Consider the following 19,001-nt stretch of genomic DNA (forward strand, 5'->3'; position numbering starts at 1 on the left):
ACACATATATGCACACACACGGACACATGTACACACCTATACACAGACTTACACGCAGACATACATATACACACACAAACCCATACACATACACATACACACATGCACACACATACCCAAACAAATGAGTATGCAAGTAAAACTGGAGAAATCTAAGTAAGATCCATGGATTGTATCAATATTAATAGCTTGTTATGAGATTTGTTACAGGCTGATTTCTGTCAACCTAAAAATCATATGTTGAAGTTCAAACTCCCAATACCTTAGAATATGACTGTATTTAGAGATAGAGTCTTTAAATAGGTGATTAACACTAAATGAGATCCTAAAAGTGGGCTCTAATCTAATATGAAAGTTATTAGAATGAGATTAAAACACAGGCATGTAATAGGGACAGCCATGTGGGGACACAGGGAGAAGACGGTCATCTACAAGACAGGCTTCATGAAATTATCTTGCCGACCCTTGACCTTGGACCTCTAATCTTGAGAAATGTAAGGAAATAAATTTCTGTGTGTAAACCACTCAGTCTGTGGCATTTTGTTATGGCAGCCCTAGTGAACTAATACAGATATTATACTTTAGTCTTATGAAGTGTTACCACAAGGGATCCAAAAATCTTTGGGAAGCAGCAAAAGCAGTTCTAAGAGGGAAGTTTATAGCAAGTCAGGCATACCTCAAGAAGCAAGACAAATCTCTTATATACAATCTAACCTCATATAAAAAGGAGTTAAGAAAGAACAAACAAAACCCAAAACCAGTAGAAGGAAGGAAATAATCAAGATTAGAGCAAAAATAAATGATATATAGAAACTAAACAAACAAACAAACAAAAAAAACAGTAGAACAGACCAATGAAAGCAGGAGCCGGTTCTTTGAAAAATTAATAAAATTGATAAACTCCTGGCTAGATTTATCAAAAAGAAAAGAGAAAGGAAGCAAATAAATAAAATCACAAATGAGAGAAGCAAAATAACTAACACCACAGAAATACAAACAATTCTGAGGGACTATTATGAAAAACTCTATGCCAACAAATTTAACAGCTCAGAAAAAATGGTTGAATTCCTAGAAACATATAAACTACTAAAACTAAAACAGAAAGAAAAAGAAAATTTGAACTGATAACCAGCAGATAAATTGAAACAGTAATCAAAAATCCCCCAACAAGGAAAAGTCTGGAACCAGATGGCTTCATAGGCAAAATCTACCAAACATATAAATTAGAGTTAATACCCATTCTTCTCAAGCTATTCCAAAAAGTAAAAAAGGAAGGAAAATTTCCAAATTCATTCTATGAGGCCTATATTACCCTGATACGAAAACCAGATAAAGACACCACTAAAAAAGAGAACTATAGGCCTGTTTTCTGATGAACACAGATGTAGGAGTCCTCAAAAAAAATACTAGCAAACCAAATCCAACAGTAGCAAAAATCACTCATCACAATCAAATGGGATTTATTCCTGGGTTGAAAGGGCTGTTAAAAATTTGCAAACCAGGGTGCCTGGGTGGCTCAGTGGGTTAAGCCACTGCCTTCGGCTGAGGTCATGATATCAGGGTCCTGGGATCGAGTCCCGCATCGGGCTCTCTGCTCAGCAGGGAGCCTGCTTTCCTCTCTCTCTCTCTCTGCCGGCCTCTCTGTCTACTTGTGATCCCTCTGTCAAATAAATAAATAAAATCTTTAAAAAAAATTTGCAAACCAATCAACATAATATATCACATTAATGAAAGAAAGGATAAGAACCATACGACTATTTCAATAGATATGGAAAAAGTGAAGTACAACATCCATTCATGATTAAAAACCCTCAACAGAGTAGGTTTAGAGGGAACATAATAAAGGCCAAAGATGAAAAAGCTACAGCTAGCATCATCCTCAATGAGGGAAAAGCTCTCAGTTTTTCTCAGGTCAGGAATAAGACAGGGATGGATGTTCACTCTCACCACTTTCATTCAACACAGTATTGGAAGTCCTGACCATAGCAATCAGGCAAGAAAAAGAAAAAGCATCTAAATTGACAAGGAAGAGGTAAAACTTCCCCTATTTGTAGATGACATGTATATAGAAAACCCGAAAGACTCCACCAAAAAGTTGCTAGAACTGATAAATGAATTCAGGAAAGTTGTAGGATACAAAATCAACATACAGAATCTCTTTCATTTCTATACATCAAATATGAAGGAGCAGAAAGAGACCTTAAGGAATCAATCCTATTTATAATGACACAAAAAACAGTAAGATATCTAAGAATAAACCTAACCAACATAGTGAAAGACCTGTACTCTGAAAACTATAAAATACTGATTAAAAAAAACTGAAGATGACACAAAAAAATGGAAAGACATTCCATGCTCATGGCCCAGGAGAACAAATATTGTTAAAATGTCCATACTACCCAAAACAGTCTACACTTTTAATGCTATCCCTATCAAAACACGAACAGCATTTTTCCCAGAACTAGAACAAGCGATCCTTAAATTTGTATGGAACCACAAAAGACCCTGATTAGCTCAAGCAAACTTAAAAAAGAAAAGGTGAGGAGCGCCTGGGTGGTTCAGTGGGTTAAAGCCTCTGCCTTTGGCTCAGGTTGTGATCCCAGGTCCTGGGATTGAGCCCCGCATCAGGCTCTTTGCTCAGCAGGGAGACTGCTTCCCTTCCTCTCTCTTTCTGCCTCTCTGCCTACTTATCTGTCAAATAAATAAATAAAATCTTTTAAAAAATCTTTTTTTAAAAAGATGAAAACATCACAACTCAAGACTACAAGTTATATTACAAGGCTATAGTAATCAAAACAGTGTGGTATTGGCACAAAAATATACACATAGATCAATGGAACAGCATAGAAAACCCATAAATTAAACTACAACTACATGGTCAATTAATCTTCAACAAAGCAGGAAAGAATATCCAATGAGGAAAAAGTCTCTTCAACAAATAGTGTCAGGAAAACTGTACAGCAACATGCAAAAGAATGAAACTGGACCACTTTTTTTTTACCACACAAAAAATTATACTCAAAATGGATGAAAGTCCTAAATGTGAGACCTGAAACAATAAAAATTCTACAAGACAGCATAGGCAGTAATGTCTCTGACACTGGCCATAGCAACTTATTTCTAGATATGTATCCTGAGACAAGGAAAACAGAAGCAAAAATAAACTACTGGAATTACATCAAAATAAAAAGCTTCTGCACATTGGCGCCTAGGTGGCTCAGAGGGCTAAGCCTCTGCCTTTGGCTCAGGTCATAATCTCAGGGTCCTGGGATCAGGCCTTGTATCAGACTCTCTACTCAGCGGGGAGCCTGCTTCTCCCCATCTCTGCCTCTCTGCCTCTCTGCCTATTTATGATCTCTGTCTATCAAATTTTTTAAAAAGTACATTTAAAAAGTTCTGCATGGTAAAGGAAACAATCAACAAAACTAAAAGGCAGCCTATGGAATGGGAGAAGATATTTGCAAATCACATTATCTGATAAAAGGTTAGTATCCAAACTATATAAAGAACCTATAGAACCAACTAATCCAATTTAAAAATGGGCAGACCACATGAATAGGCATTTTTCTAAAGAAGATATCTGGAAGGCCAACAGACACATAGAAAGATCACTCATCACCAGGGAAATACAAATCAAAACTACAAGTATCACCTCATGTCTGTCAGAATGGCTAAAATCAACAACACAAGATAAAACAAGTGCTAGTAAAGATGCAGAAAAAGGGAAACCCTCATGCACTGTTGGTGGGAATGAAAACTGTAGCGCTACTGTTGAAAATAGTATTGCAATTTCTCAAAAAGTTAAAAATAGAACTACCCCATAATCCAGCAGTCATATTACTAGGTATTTACCCACAGAATACAAAAATACTAATAGAAAGACATACATATACCCCAATGTTTACAGCAGCATTATCTACAATAGCTACATTATGGAAATAGCTCCAGTATATACTGTCTGATGAATGGATAAAGAAGATGTGAGATACACACATACATACATACAATGAAATATTACTTGGTCATAAAAAAGAATGAAGTCTTGCCATCAGCAATGACATGGATGGAGCTACAGGGCATACTGCTAAGCAAAATAGAGAAAGACAAATACCATATGATTTCACTCAATCACCACAAAACAAATAAGCATAGGGAAATAAAGATAGAGAGAGACAAACCTAGAGAGTACAGAGAACAAATTGATGGCTACCAGAGGGGAGGTGGGTGGGAGGATGGATAAATCAGGTAAAGGGAATTAAGGTCTACATTTATCATGATGAGCACTGTGTGATATATCAAGTGCTGAATTACTATATGTGCACTGAAATTAGTATTACACTGAATGCTAAATGAAATTTAAATAAAAACTTAAAAAAATATTACCATTGGGGGAAACTGGTCAAAGGATTTGAAGGATTTCTCTATATTTCTTACAACTACGTGAGTTGCAATTATCAATAACAATATCAATTTAAAAAAGAATTTAAAAACCCAAGAATGATACATCCTAGCTTGTGTGCCTCCTCCTTAATAATTCATCCAAAAGGCAGCTGCATGGCTCAGTCAGTTAAGTGTCTGCCTTCAGCTCAGGTCATGATCCTGGGGTTCTGGGATAAAGTCCCACATTCGGCTCCCTGCTCAGCAAACACTCTGCTTCTCCCTCTGCCCCTGACCCCACTCATTTGCACGCTTTCTTTCTCTCTTTCAATCTCTGCCTCACCAAAATAAATAAATATATAATCATCCAAAAGCCAGCAATTGAGACCAAGTATGAAAGGCATCTGTGCAGTGAAAAGAAGGGCCATACCTACCCCAATGTTCATAGCAGCAATGGCCACAATCACCAAACTGTGGAAAAAGCCAAGATGCCCTTCAACAGACGAATGGATACAGAGGATATGGTTCATATACACAATGGGATATTATGCCTCCATCAGAAAGGATGAATACCCAACTTTTGTATCAACATGGACAGATCTGGAGGAGATCATGCTGAGTGAAGTAAGTCAAGCAGAGAGAGTCAATTATCATATGGTTTCACTTGTTTGTGGAACGTAAGGAATAACATGGAAGACATGGGGAGAAGTAAAGGAAAAGTGAATTGACAGAAATCAGAGGGGGAGACGAGTCATGAGAGACTGTGGATTATGAGAAACAAACTGAGGGTATTGGAAAGGAGGGAGGAGGAGGGGGTTAGGTGAACCTGGTGGTGGGTATTATGGAGGGCACATATTGCATGGAGTACTGGGTGTGGTGTATAATCAATGAATCTTGGAACACTAAAAAAATTAAAAAATAAATTAAAAAAAGGGCAACTGTGTATGGGGGCAAAGAGAGGACCAGTGTGGGGTTAGTGCTGAAACATATTGGGAAGGGTATTTATGCGTGGGTTAAGGGGAGACTGATCAATAATAAGTGGATCTTCAAAAATAGAAACTGGCTTCTCACTGCTAGGATATGGTTCCTAGGATAGGATATCCTCTTCTCACTGCTAGATAGGAGTTACAAATATGGAAAGGGAGAAACTAGGCTCATCCCTATGATATTAGATGGGAATTGCATATATGGGATTTGTATTCATGATTTTCAGAAGAAAGATATATATAAATAAATACTCATGAAACCATATGCATGTGAGTGTGTATGTAAATAAGAACATACATACTCCTTAGTTCTAGCCATTAATTGTGCCTGGAAGTAGTGACACCCAGGAGCAGTGGGCACTCCTGATGCCTGGATCTTGGTCTCCATACACCATTCTAAAATAATGGTGACTGGGGGCTCCTTGTGGGAAGTAGCTGATTACAGGCTGAGGCAGGGGAAGTATTAGACCTGGAATATCTGGGGATACCAGAAAGTAAGGAGTGCTCAAAATATGACCAGGATCTGTCTGGAGAACCCAGAAACTACTGTGAGGGACTCCCATTGGCCAACTCCAGGACAATTTGAACACAAAAATAAATACTGATGGTAATGCTTTATAATGCGTTGAATTAGACAGGAACCTAAGATGGTAATATAATGATGGGAATGAGTAAATAAGCCAAAAGGAAAGAAAGCTCTTCCTTATACTAGAATACCAATAAGATTAGTTAGCAAGAGAGTAGTTACCAACTGACCACCATCACAGCAAGAAACAAAGGATGCTAAAATAAGGGGATGAGAGTTTGATGGGAAACAGGGTATTTACATAATATCAAAGCATCTACCCATACAACACTCACCAATTACAAAGGAAAAAGTAAGTTTACCATGGAGAAGCCCAGTCAACACCACCCAACCAGGAATCAAAGCTGAACTCACTAGGAGAGGGACAAATCATGCTGAAGAGGCATAATCTAAAGGGAACATCATATAACCCAAACTGAGGGCCTTCCTAGAAAAGAACTGCTTATAATCTCTGAAAGTGCCCTAGTCCTAAAGGACCAAGGACTGACGGAGGGAGCCCCGTGATTCTGAAGGTAAGGGGACAGCTGGCAAAGCTCAGAGAGATGGGGGCTCTGGTGGCACTTCTGCACCCATGTTAACATCCCGACTTTGAGCCAGGGAAGGGGCGGATGGGCTGGCAACTCTCAGATCTTCCAGAAAAAATTTCTTTCCTTCCTTTTTGAAAATCTGAAATTACTTCAAACTAATGATGTTCGTGTCATGTGGGTATCAACACCTGACCTGTTTGTTGAGTTCTTCCACTTCAGAGCAGCTCTTTTCCTGGTTTCTCTTTAAAACCTCAATTTCCTTCCTGTTGAAGAAACAAAATGTATAGTGTCACTGAGCAGCCAGGTTCTTTTGTCCCAGTCATTGCCCCTGAACAGAGGGGGCTCCGGGATTGCAGCCACAGAACAGACTCTCACGCTTGCTCCTGGGACCCCCAAGCCACCACCCTGCCACTGTTCTCCACCACTGCCACTGCCCACCCAGTCAGGACCCTGACCCTGGGAACCAGAGGAATACTGTCACTACTGCAGGAACACAGTAAGAACCTCCATGGCATTTCTCGGTCACACAAAGTAAGATCTCATTAGCAAAATGTGACTGTTCACACCCGGCGGCACAGGCAGGACTAAAACAGCCTAGTATCTGTTGGTGTCTCTTGTAAATGTAAAACTTCCTGGCAGCAAATAAGGGAAATAATGGTTTCCTTCCTTCCTCCCTCCCTTCCTTCCTTCCTTCCTTCCTTCCTTCCTTCCTTCCTTCCTTCCTTCCTTCCTTCCTTCTTTCTTTCTTGAAGATGTTATTTACTTATTTGAGATAGAGTATGAGCACTAGCAGGGGGAGGGGCAGAGGGAGAGGGAGATGCAGACTCCCTGCTGAGCAGGGAGACCAACTTGGGGCTTGATCCTGGGCTCCTGGGACCATGACCTGGGATGAAGGTAGATGCTTAACCGGCTGAGCCACCCAGGGATCCAGGGAAACAATGGTTTCTATAGGGAGAAAAAACTTCTAGATTTCAGACTTGCTATAATCTAATAGCAATCACTTGTGGGCCACCTGCTCTGGATGATACTTTAATAATCTTTAATGTCATTGGGGAAAAAAAGGTCAAACTGTCCTTGGATAAGACTATGGCAAGGAAAGCAGAAAGCCACTCTCCTTCCACACACAGATGTCTAGACACTCAACAGGCTGAGCCACCCATGCGTCTGAACACTTCCCACTTTCCCCAGCAACACCTTCAAAGCTCATTGTACAAAGGGCAAAGCATGTTGCAAACTGGAATCCAGGCAGAACCACGAAGCCAAGGCCCTTACCTCTGAGCATCATTTGTCCTTTCTGCTGCTTCGAGCTCTTGCTGAATCCTTCCCAGCTCATTTTTCAACAATTCATTTTCTTCAGAAAGCCTATCCAACTCGATTCTGCATGAAAAATTACCATGCTTGATAAGCATGGGGACCCCAGGAGCTGGCCGCAATCCATAGTTTACATACATATGTTCTTGCAGGGGGAAGTCATGGTGGACCCTGCATCATCCCTGGATGGCACAGAGCACACTGTTCCTTTTCCTTTATACACTGCTAACCTGCTATGGTTTGCATCTCCCAAGCAATAAGCTACAGAAAATAAAACTTTCTCAGCTTCTAAAACAGTCACGGAATCAACAACTCATCAATGTATTCACCACCTCGGCTCTGTTTACTTCATGTTACAGTTGACCTGTTACCACATCTTACAACCATTAGCTAAAATGGGTGAGCACATGTTAGTATCAATGCACAATGTTGGCTGCGGGTCCTTAGGTTACTGCAAGGATGGTCATCCCCCCCACCAGAGAACTCTAGCATGAAGCTAAGGAACAAAAGGATCAGACGACCAAAACACATTCTCCTCTTTAGAGAGCACTACCTGCATCATACACTCTGAGGTCAGCACGAGGGAGAAGACTGGGGAGATGCTCACATGGTGCAAGATGGATCCTTCAATGGGAAAAAGCAAGCATGAGTAATTACTACATGAACCAAGTCTGCCTGGAGCCACCTTTGCTTTCTAGTAACTTAGAGATCGCCACTTGGGTAACACCACTGACATATGACAGATAAGCAATTTACCAGAAAAGATCACAAATGAGGCAGCTTAAAACCCATATTTGCTGCCCAAGAAATTTATTCTTTTTTTTTTTTTAACTTTATTTACTTGAGAGAGAGAGTGTGCACATGCAAGGGGAGGGGAGAGGGAGAAGCAGACTCCTCACTAAGCGCAGAGCCTGACATGGGGCTTGATCCCAGGACCCTGAAATCATGACCTGAGCTGAAGGCAGACATTTAACTGACTAAGCCACTCAGGTACCCCACCCCCAACCACACACAGCAATTTACTCTTAATAGATGCTGGTCTGACATTTGTCTCCCCCCACCCCCATAGGTCCCTATCTGGCATTATCTTCTAATTTTTTCAATTTAAAAATACTCAAAGCCTCATGGTCTTATTATATTTATTTAATGTAATATGCTTATAATACCAAGTGTTAAGTATCTCTTTCATACCCATAAATGGGACTTTATTTTATCTCATGAGGAACTAAAGAGAAAGAGAAAGGAAAGTCACTGGAATTTTTAAAGCAGAAAATGGTTTAAAGCAGAGCAGTGAAACAAATGAGGTCTATGTTTGGAAACTGCCACTCTGGCTCCAGGTTAGAAGACAAATTGATTCACGGCAGCTGTGTGTGTTGAGGTTGGGGTCCTACTTCCAGCTTCCTGGACCTCAGATAAGCCAATGGTTGTCCCATCCCATCCCCCTCACCACACCAAGCATCTAGAGCTATGTGAGGCTGATCATGCAAAGGGATTATTGTCCTCACAGAAGGTAATGGAAACCTCCAAGGACCCCCTAATAAAACAAAAATCTCGAAGCTAAAACCCCAGCTGTGAGTATTGAGCCACACAAAGATAGGGTTACCCTGAGGCCAATGCCTATGTCAGCACTGCCATCAGCAGCATGGAAAAACCAGACTGTGGACGCCTACTAAGCCAGTGCCCTAGAGGAAGTTAAAGTGGTCCCAGATTAGCAGGCTCCCAATTCTCAGCAAAAGCAACATCCGCCCTTTCTTCAGAAAGCATCCTCTACTACAGTTCTGGAGATTCCCAGAGATTAACGTCACATAAACCGGAGTTCACAATCAAAGATCACCACATCAGAAAAGCACCTCTGAGGGGCAGCAGAAGCAAAACAGCAGATTAGATCTCATGGGAACCTTGGATATTAGATTTATCAGACACTAAGTATAAAATTATAAAATGTTTACATAATAAAAATGGAAATGAAAAAATAAGAAGGCAATAAGAAAATATCAAAAATGATCAGACCGGGGCGCCTGGGTGGCTCAGTGGGTTAATGCCTCTGCCTTCGGCTCAGGTCATGGTCCCAGGGTCCTGGGATCGAGCCCCACATCGGGCTCTCTGCTCCGCAGGGAACCAGCTTCCTCCTCTCTCTCTCTCTCTGCCTACCTGTGATCTCTTTCTGTCAAACAAATACATAAAAAGATCTTAAAAAAAAAAAAAAGATCAGACCAAACAGGACAAAAATTGGCTTTGGGAAATGGAAAAAATAAGGCAATGTCAAAATAAAACCTCACTGAATAAGTTAAATGGGAGATTTAGACAGCTGAAGGAAGAATTACTGATCTGGAACACAGAGATAGGGGAAGAAAGTATCCAGAATGCGACAAGAGAGAAAAGAAGAAAAAAGACATGGAAGGGAAGAAATGGAGGAAAATTGAAAAGATCTAACAACATACATCTAATTGTAGAGTGAGAGAAGACGCAATGTTTCAAAAAATAATGGCTGAGAAATTTTCATTAGACACAATTTCAATGGGTACAATGTTTTTCTTTTATTTATTTTTTTTAAGATTTTATTTATTTATTTGACCGAGAGAGAGATCACTAGTAGACAGAGAGGCAGGCAGAGAGAGAGAGAGAAGCAGGTTCCCTGCTGAGCAAAGAGCCCTTTGTGGGACTCGAACCCAGGACCCTGAGATCATGACCTGAGCCGAAGGCAGCAGCTTAACCCACTGAGCCACCCAGGCGCCCAGGTACAATGTTTTTCTAAGCGGGATGAGTAGAAAGAAAACCACATCCCTGCCCTATGACATGACAATTCCATTCTTAGGCACAACCCAATATAAATGCTCCAAAAGACACAGATAAGAACTTTTTTAGCAGTACTCTTTGTGCTGACCGAAACTAAACACTATTCACATGCCCATTCACAAGTGAATGAGTAAACTGTGGTACATTCATACAACAGAACAATCCACAGCAACGAACCATATGAATGAACTACAATTATAGCTCCTAGATCATCCTGGTGGGCCCAATGTAATCACATCATCCTGAAATGTGGAAGAGAGAGGGAAGAGCATGGGTGTCAGAGTGATGTGATATCAGGTGGACCTGACCGGTCATCACTGGCTTTAATGATGGAAGGGAGCCAGAAACAAGGAATGCGAGCGGCCCACAGAGGCTGAAAAACACGAGAATAGTGATTCTCTTCTAGAACCACCAGGAAGGAAGGCAACCCAGCCAATATCTTAATCTTAGTCCAGTCATAACCATTTCAGATTTCTGAGCTCCAAAACTTAAAAATCATAAACTGTGTTGTTTTAAGCCATTAACTTAGTAATAGTGGTAATTAGTTACAGCATCAGTAGGAAACTAATACACACACAGCACAACAACTAGATAGAGTAGACTACCCAATGTCAACAGTGGAATCTTTTTTTTTTTTAAGATTTATTTGAGAGAGAGAGAGCATGCTTGTGAGTGGGGGGAGTGGCAAAGAGGGAGACAGAATCCTTAGCCAGGCACGGCATTCTAACCCAGGACCCTGAGATCATGATCTGTGCCAAAAACAAAAGTTGGACACTCAACCAACTGAGCCACCCAACCAAACATTTAAAGAACATGCTAATCTTTCTCAAATTATAGACCACTACTGATGCTAAAATCCTCACAAAATACTAGCAATTATCATCATTTAATAGAGTTTCTGGTTGGAATGATGAGAAAGTTTTGGAAGTAGAAAGTGGTGACAGTTACACATGGCACATGTTTAATGCCACTAAATTATGTGGTTAAAATGGTCAATTTTATATTATGTGTACATTGCCATGATTTTTAAAAAAGTCAGTATCCATTGACAGAAAAACTAATTTAAGAAGACTGATATACTTAAAGGATATTAAAGAGAAATGATAACTAAGCGCATACCATGATCCTTGCTTAGATCTGGGGTAGGTGGACAAACTACAAAGAACACACTGAAACAATTGACAAAAAGTGGAAGTGGAGTGCATATTAAAAATAGCAGTGTGTTCGAATTAAACTTCCTACATGTGCTAACAATACTGTGCGTATGCAAGAGAACTTCTTGTTCTTACAAAGTAACATGCTGGCTGGGCACCTGGGTGGCTCAGTTGGTTAAGTGGCTGCCTTTGGCTCAGGTCACAATCCCAGAGTCCTGGGATCAGGCCCCACATTGGGCTCCCTGCTCAGCAGAGAGCCTGCCTGCTTCTCCCTCTTCCTCTGCCTGCTGCTCTGCCTACTTGTGGTCTCTCTCTATCTCTCTAATAAGTAAATAAAATCTTTAGGAAAAAAATAACATATTGAAATATTTAGCAGTAAAGTATCATAATGTCTATAATTATCTCCAATGATTCAAAAAGAATTTAAAAAGGGTGTGTGTGGAGCTGTGTATGCAGCAAAATAACAATAGTAACCGTGGATGAATTCAGCCATGTGGGCCTTCAGACCACTTCTGCTCTCTAAGCTACTGGCAGAGTGGCAGAGAGTCTGTCATGGTCTAAATCTGGCCATGTCACTCTCTGTACTTTGCTTTCTCCTTGATAAAGGCCCAAATCTCCATAAAGGCCTTTAAGATCCTGCAGGTATGAGCTCTGCTAGCCAAAGTGCCTACGGCTAGTGTGGGTTTGGAAGGCAGCTATGCTCATCACTACCCCACCAACACTGGCTCTGGTGTGGGTTTGGAAGGTGGTCCCATGTGTTTCCTTACAAGTGGCCACAAGGCCAATATACTGGGAGTTGTGGCCAGGGGTTGGTCTGCTGACTGGTGCTAGGGACAAACCTGCCCTCCACAGAGCAGGGGCTGGGGGACCTAGCTTGGGGGTGAGGGATGCCGGTGGGCTCCAGAGGCACCTGCATGCTGCTGAGCACAGTGGACTCCTGCAGGCAGTGCGTCTTGTGTGAACTGGCCTCTCAAGGGCCCTGGAGACAAGTGTTCCTCTCTCCTTGTGGGATACTTCCCCTAAAGACACAGCTCCTTGGCTTCTCCTTCCTCTGGGGGGCTCCTTCCTCAACTCTCCACCTACCTCACTCCACAGGAGACACCACAGGCTCCTCAATGTAACTGAATGCTGCCCTCCTCTTTTCTTGGTCAGTGACATTTCCGGGGAGTCCTCCGACCTTTCTGGGGCCCACTTCCAACTTCCCTGCGAAAATCCCATCCTCCTGTAACACATCGCCTTGGCCCCCACACTCCTGTAAGGTGACTTCCTGCACCTCTGATACTATCACTCCGGCCCCCAGCAACTGTCACTTCTTGCCTGGACAGCTGCAGTAACTGCCTCCTCCTGCCCTCTACCCACCTCCTTCTACACACCTACCCTACAACCCCTGCAATCCAGTCTTCTTTCCCTGGCTAACAAAGAGCGCGTTTCCATAGCTGCCCGCCTCAGGGCAACCTCCCAAAAGCCCTCCTCATGCCCGCAAGAGTTGGCTCCCACCCACATTCCCTTCTGCACAGCCATCTCTTTGCTCCCCAAAGTCCTCTACCCTGGACAAAGTCCGCTCCTTCCCCAGGTCCTCCTCCACCTTCCCAGACCTGAACAACTCTCCTCCCAGAAAACTGTCAGCTTGAATTTGGGCTGGTCATTTCTATATATTTTCTTAGGCTTTCACTATTTGTGTACATGTCCCTGGGAAATGTACACAGTCTCGGCAACACGGCCTTTAAGTTTCCTCATACTTGAAACATAGCAGCACGTTTCTCCCTGACACAGAGACACACAGGAAGCACGGCACCTCCCCCACAGACCCAAAGCTGTAAACCTGTCTTGCAGCCTGCTGTGATCCTTAGCTGTGCCCCACACAGAAGATGCTCCATTAGCACTGTCAAGGGGTGAAGACCCTCCTGAGACTACAACTGTGACTTTAGTTGTGGGGTCAACAGGCTTAAGGTGCTGGGCTGCTTCTAGCATGCCTGGGTCCTGCCACAGACTCATGCCCAGAACAGGTGCCCATGGTGTGTCCGCGGGGTCTAAGACCAGCCTCTGGGTGTCAGGGACTTGCTGTGGAACACCCAGGATAGTAAGTGTGTGTTCTACATTCATTTCGTGCTCCAGGCCCTCTGGCAGAGGGCACCCTCTGCATTCCATGGGTGATGAAATTGAGAAGACAAGGTGCTCTGTGGTTTAGAGACACCCACGTAAGAATTAGCAAGGACATCAAGTAATGGTATCTCCAGGAGGTGAGGAGACCTTGTGCCTAGGAGGCTTCTAGCTATGCTAATGTTTTGTCTCAAGCTCAGTGGTGCCTTGATATTTCTTCCTTTTGGTTTCATGTCAATCCCACATAATCTTTTTTCTCCCCATGGTCACCCAGATAGCAGGAGCTGATGCCTGAGCTGGACTGCAGGTCTCACCACACACCCATGATCATGCTCCAAGATAGGCCTGGGTCTGCTGGGAGCTGGCATCACCTACTTGACAAGTGAAACAATACCTCACGGAGCCTCCATCTCCACAGGAAGTGGGCCCCACACAGGTGTGCTGTGCAGGGGTCATGGGATCAAGTGACACTGCACACTGAGCACAGACCATATCACATGGCTGTGCCTGGCATGCCAGTACCCATAACAACTCCCAGGGAAACCCTCCATCTCCAGAGTAGCCAGAAAAACATCTAAGGCCATGTGCTACAGCATCTGGAAAAGCCTAGTCTCTAGAATTCTGGGCTTCTGAGAAAGAGCATGTATCAGCCTAAGTCCCTCAGGGAACCCTGGGAAGGAGGGCCTGGATGCATTCTCTGAACTTGGCCCACAGACCAACATCTCCAGGCAACCTCCCCAGCTGGAGGCTTCCCTGAAGGTATCAACTGCAGCAGCATCCTAAACCCCCGGGGCACTCATGCCCCAGCCCAAGCCTCTCAGGAGGTGTCTGGGCTGGACGGCCTTGTCTGTTGCCCCACTCACAAAGCTCAGGAACTTGCAGTTCAAGGACAGTGCCTGGAGCATATGCTGGTGGGGCAATGTGGTGGGTCCTGCTCAAAGTCAGCAGAAAGAGGGCTCAGGTGACCTAGGACTGAAGCGGGGCTCCAGGCAAAGTCTTTGTCCTTGTGAGACTAGCAAGGACTTCCTAAGGATAAGAGCAGGGGACATCAGTGGAGCTGCCCAGAAAGGCCCAGCTCTGCCCTCACCCACTCACTGGGCATGTTGTGACCTCTGGGATGCCTGGGGTCAGGGCCAGGCTTATGACCCCTGCACAGGCACAGTGGTTACAAAATTCCCTTCAGCAGCTGTGCCATGGCCCATGCAGTGGAGCGGGAGGTGAGTGGTTAGAGGATGTAGCCTGACATTCTACGAATGGGTAGAAACCACACCTGTTGCTCTTTCTCAAATCTGCTTCTTTCTCAAGAGCCTGGACGACATCTTCCAGCTGCAGAAGTTTGGTTTTCATGTCATCCTTCTCTCTCTCCAGGGCCATGTTGGCCTCCTCCTCCTGCAGGGCCTTGAGCTGCTCCTTCCCAGCCACCTGGGGACCAATGACGTGAGGCTGGGGGAGCGAGTGCCCTCCTTGGCCTTGTCCCTGCTGTGCTGCAGCCCCTGCTCCAGGCTGCTCTCCCCAGGCTGGCCCTGCTCCTTCATAGCCTGCCCTTGGCCCCCACTCAGGTGCCTAGCTCGCTCTAGAACAGCCAGTGACCTCTGTCTCTCCTCTGCCCACTGCAGGGGGGTGAGCTGGTAAGGCATCTCCTCCTGTTCCACAGAGCAGCTCCTATGCTTCTATCTGGCTTCAGACCAGCTGAGCTGCCGGCAGGAGGCACTGGCTCCCCCAGAACTGCTCTCCTGTCCACCCCACATAAGTACACCTGTGCCCACCACTCAGGGGGAGCAGAAGCCAGCTCTTTGGCAGTGAGCACATGCTGACCATCCTCTCTGAGGCCAAAGCTCTCCAAAGGCCCTCCATGGGCCAGGGTTGGGCTCTGCCCAGCATTCACGTGGCACAGGAGCTGATCTGACACATCTCTGCCCCTGGTTTGCCCACTGGCCACACCCATCACCAGGTTCTAGCCAGGCCAGGGGCTGCCCCCTCCTGCCTGCAGAAAGGGGTGTGGGGCCACCTGTCCCCTCCTGCTCGTGGTCTGCCACCGCTGACCAATCCCACAAGCAGGCCTACACTATGTCTGTTTCCCATACGATTTTTCCATTTACTTCCTCCAGGCGAGCTCCAGCCTCTCCTCCTCCAGGGCGAAGGGCTTGCAAAGCTCTCCCTGTTCCCTGCCTGTCAGCTCCTGCAGCTTCAGCAGCTGACTTCTCCAATGTGGGTGCATCTCCTTCCCCCTGCCCTGCTTCTGCTCCTCCTGGTCACCTCATGGACTTGCAGCAGGGGGCTCAGTAGCACCTCTACCTTCTCCTGCAGAGGCTGCAGCACTAAGAGCTTACAGTGGACAGCCTGCTGGGCTTGCATCCTTGAGAGCTCGTAGTTCCACACAACTTCAGCCTCTTTCCTACAGAAACAGAGCATGTCACAGGTACTGTGGGCAGAACTCCAGGCCCAGTCCTACCCCTGGGTTGGAAAGGCCTCCTTACAGGCTCCTCTTGTCCTGACTGCAGACCTCCTCTGCCTGCTCTTCCCTTCACCCCCCATGCACCCTAGTGCTCCGTCCATGCCCTGGGACCTTCCGTGGAGGGTCTATGGGAGGATATGCCCTCAGTGGGGTTGGGTTCTACATTTAGAAGCTGACACGAAACCATTAACATATATAACTGTTCACGTGTAAGCTGATTATAACTAAACAGGATAAAAACTCAGAATCTGAGTCATGTAGGCCACATGTCCAGAGTTCAGTAGCCATGCACGGCTGGTGGCTGCCATCAAGGACAGAGAAGACACAGGACATGTCCCCCATCACAGGAAGTACTAAGAACAGTGCTGGTCTAAAACTTTAGTGAGATGTGTGTATCTCGCCTACAGTTAAAGCTTCTTTTGAAAAGTCGGTTCAGTTGCTGGGCACCAGGCCTTCATGGCCCTGGGAGAGTGGAGTCCCAGCCAAGGTGAGGGCACTAAGGACATGTTCGCTGTTCCTGGCTGGCGTCAGCCTGAGAACAGGACATGTGGCCAGATGTGGCTCTAGCTCCAGCCCAGGGAGGGACTGTGAGCAGCAAGCAGGTCCTCCAAATGACTGGCGCAGGCTGGTGGAAGGGGCTACCCTACACAGGCCCATCTGCTACCAGTGGGGGCACAGCTCTAGGGCTTAAGAGAAAATAAAGCTCAGAGGAAGCACATGATTTAAAAAATGACCTTCATCATCCTGTAGGAGAGTGACTGTTTCCATTGGCACCTGAGGGCCTGGTGGCCCTCCACTGGTGTCATCCAACTGCAGGGAGGAAGAAGCACCCACAGACTTGGGGGGTGGTCTGGTTCTTTCATAGCATGTCCAATGTACTCAGGCTACCTCCAAACACTGAGCCAAAGGGGAGAGCACACCCACCCACATTGGAGGGCATGGTCTCTACATAAAGGCTGTCAAAATCCTGCAAGCAGGGGGTGACTGAGGCCACATGCACTCAGCTCCAGCACTGAACTGCATTGAGCCCTGCACAGCTCCTCCGTGAGGAGCATGGTGCAGTGGACACCTCCACTATGAAACATCTACTCAGCACTCATCTACTATCCTGGGTGTGGTCATCCCCTCCTGAGCTAGGTGGGTCCTAGGGCACCCCTCAGGACTGACTAGCGCCATGGCTAAAATCACTAGTCACTCACTCTACCAAGTCAGACCCACTCAATAAGGAATGGACACATGGGTAAGTCTCATATAACTGTGACACTGTTGGACACAAGATGCCATATTCCAGTTTTCCAAATAAACCTTTCCTCTCCTTTTCTCATAACTTCTGGCCTTTCCAAGAAACTCGCTAACCCAAATTACTTGTCTTTCCCATTGTTTTAGGGGTTTTAGAACTTGTATCCATCTGCTCATGTCCTATAATACCATGTCCTAGAAAATGAGATACTAAAGGAAGAATGAGATACTAAAGAATTATTGGAATTATTAGAATGAGATCCTAAAGGAACAACCATCTTTTCAAAGAACATTCCTTTTCAAAGGAAGAACCTTTCCAAGTGTGAGGCAAAATTCTACAAGGAATTTTAACTCCTAGGCTCTAGTTAGCACATATTTTTAATACAAAGGGACAATGCCTACCTTGTGATCTCTTCTTTCTTTCTATTTTATTTTATTCATTTATTATTTAGAGAGCAGGGGAGGGGAGTGCCTGTGAATGCGGGGAGCGGAAGAAAGAGAGGAAGACAGAGAATCTCAAGCAGATAGCACCGAGCATGCAGCCTGATGAGGAGCTCAGTTGTGCCTGCCTGAGAGCACGACCTGAGCTGAAACCAAGAGTCTAACACTTAACTGACTGAGCCACCCATGTACTTCTGACCTGTTCTTTCAATGCTCACCTAACTGCCCCAAGAAAAAGCACCCCTTTAGAAGGCACTAAGATTCTGAGCAGGCTGCTTGACGAAATTTCAAGTCTGGATTCTTGGCAAGCACCACTAGATGTAAGATCCTGAAAGGATGCAGCACCTGACCTGATTCGTGGCAACTCAGTCCGATGCCTCTGGTGCTGCTCCTGCTCCAGCAGGTCCTGCTCTTGGGCCAGCAGCCCAGCTGGGCCAGACAGCGCCTGCATGCAGCATTGCCCCAAGTCCGCCCTCTCCGGCAGAGGGCCGCGGGTCACCTGCTGGAGCTGGTCCTGCAGGCCTCGGATGAGCTCCTGAGACTTCCTAAGCAGCACCTCCAGGTCAGCCCTACGGCACTCCAGCATGTGGATCTCAAGCCTGAAGGACTGCTGCATCTCCTCCCTCTCCTTCATGAAGTCCCTTCTCATCGCTTCCATTTCCCTTTCGTAGGAATTGACCTGAAAAGAGAAATGGGAGCAGTGCTGATCAGGAGTCCTGAAAATTACTTACTGGACAACACAACACAGAAATACCAGACCTCTAGGCATGACACCCAGAGAATCGTGGCCCAGACCCAAAGAAGTACACAGGCCTGTGAAAGGAAAGAGCAGCGCTAAGGTCAGTGGAGCCTCTCCTGGTGCTGGCTTCGGGCACTGTTGTCTTCCATAACCTTCACAAGAGTCTCAGGAGGCAGGTCCAGCAGATGGGTAACAGAGGCTAGGCTCATGCTGGGCCAGATGCCTGGCCCGGCCATTCGGAGGGCAGACAGTGGGACAACTGAGAGAACTGCGGATCCTTCCTGAGACCA

The 19,001-nt window shown here is 45.1% G+C and overlaps 1 protein-coding gene across 11 annotated transcripts in view; it reads right to left on the reverse strand.

Annotated features, from left to right (window-relative positions):
• Nucleotides 1–19,001, reverse strand: part of NINL (ninein like) — a 154,478-nt gene that overhangs the window by 17,357 nt on the left and 118,120 nt on the right. For 5 of the 11 annotated variants that reach the window (XM_082744268.1, XM_082744260.1, XM_082744269.1 and 2 more), the window contains 2 exons: nucleotides 18,323–18,651; nucleotides 6,670–6,739 (listed from right to left, as the gene is read on the reverse strand). In XM_082744268.1, the coding sequence (XP_082600394.1) occupies nucleotides 6,670–6,739; nucleotides 18,323–18,651 (399 nt within the window). Of the gene's footprint in view, nucleotides 1–6,669; nucleotides 6,740–7,748; nucleotides 7,854–12,851; nucleotides 12,941–15,107; nucleotides 15,260–16,093; nucleotides 16,233–18,322; nucleotides 18,652–19,001 lie in introns of those variants that run through there. The other 6 variants (XM_082744263.1, XM_082744262.1, XM_082744259.1 and 3 more) reach the window with 3 other exon arrangements.

The sequence above is a fragment of the Mustela nivalis genome, assembly GCF_964662115.1.
Source record: "Mustela nivalis genome assembly, chromosome: 8".
In the NCBI taxonomy this organism is placed as follows: domain Eukaryota; kingdom Metazoa; phylum Chordata; class Mammalia; order Carnivora; family Mustelidae; genus Mustela; species Mustela nivalis.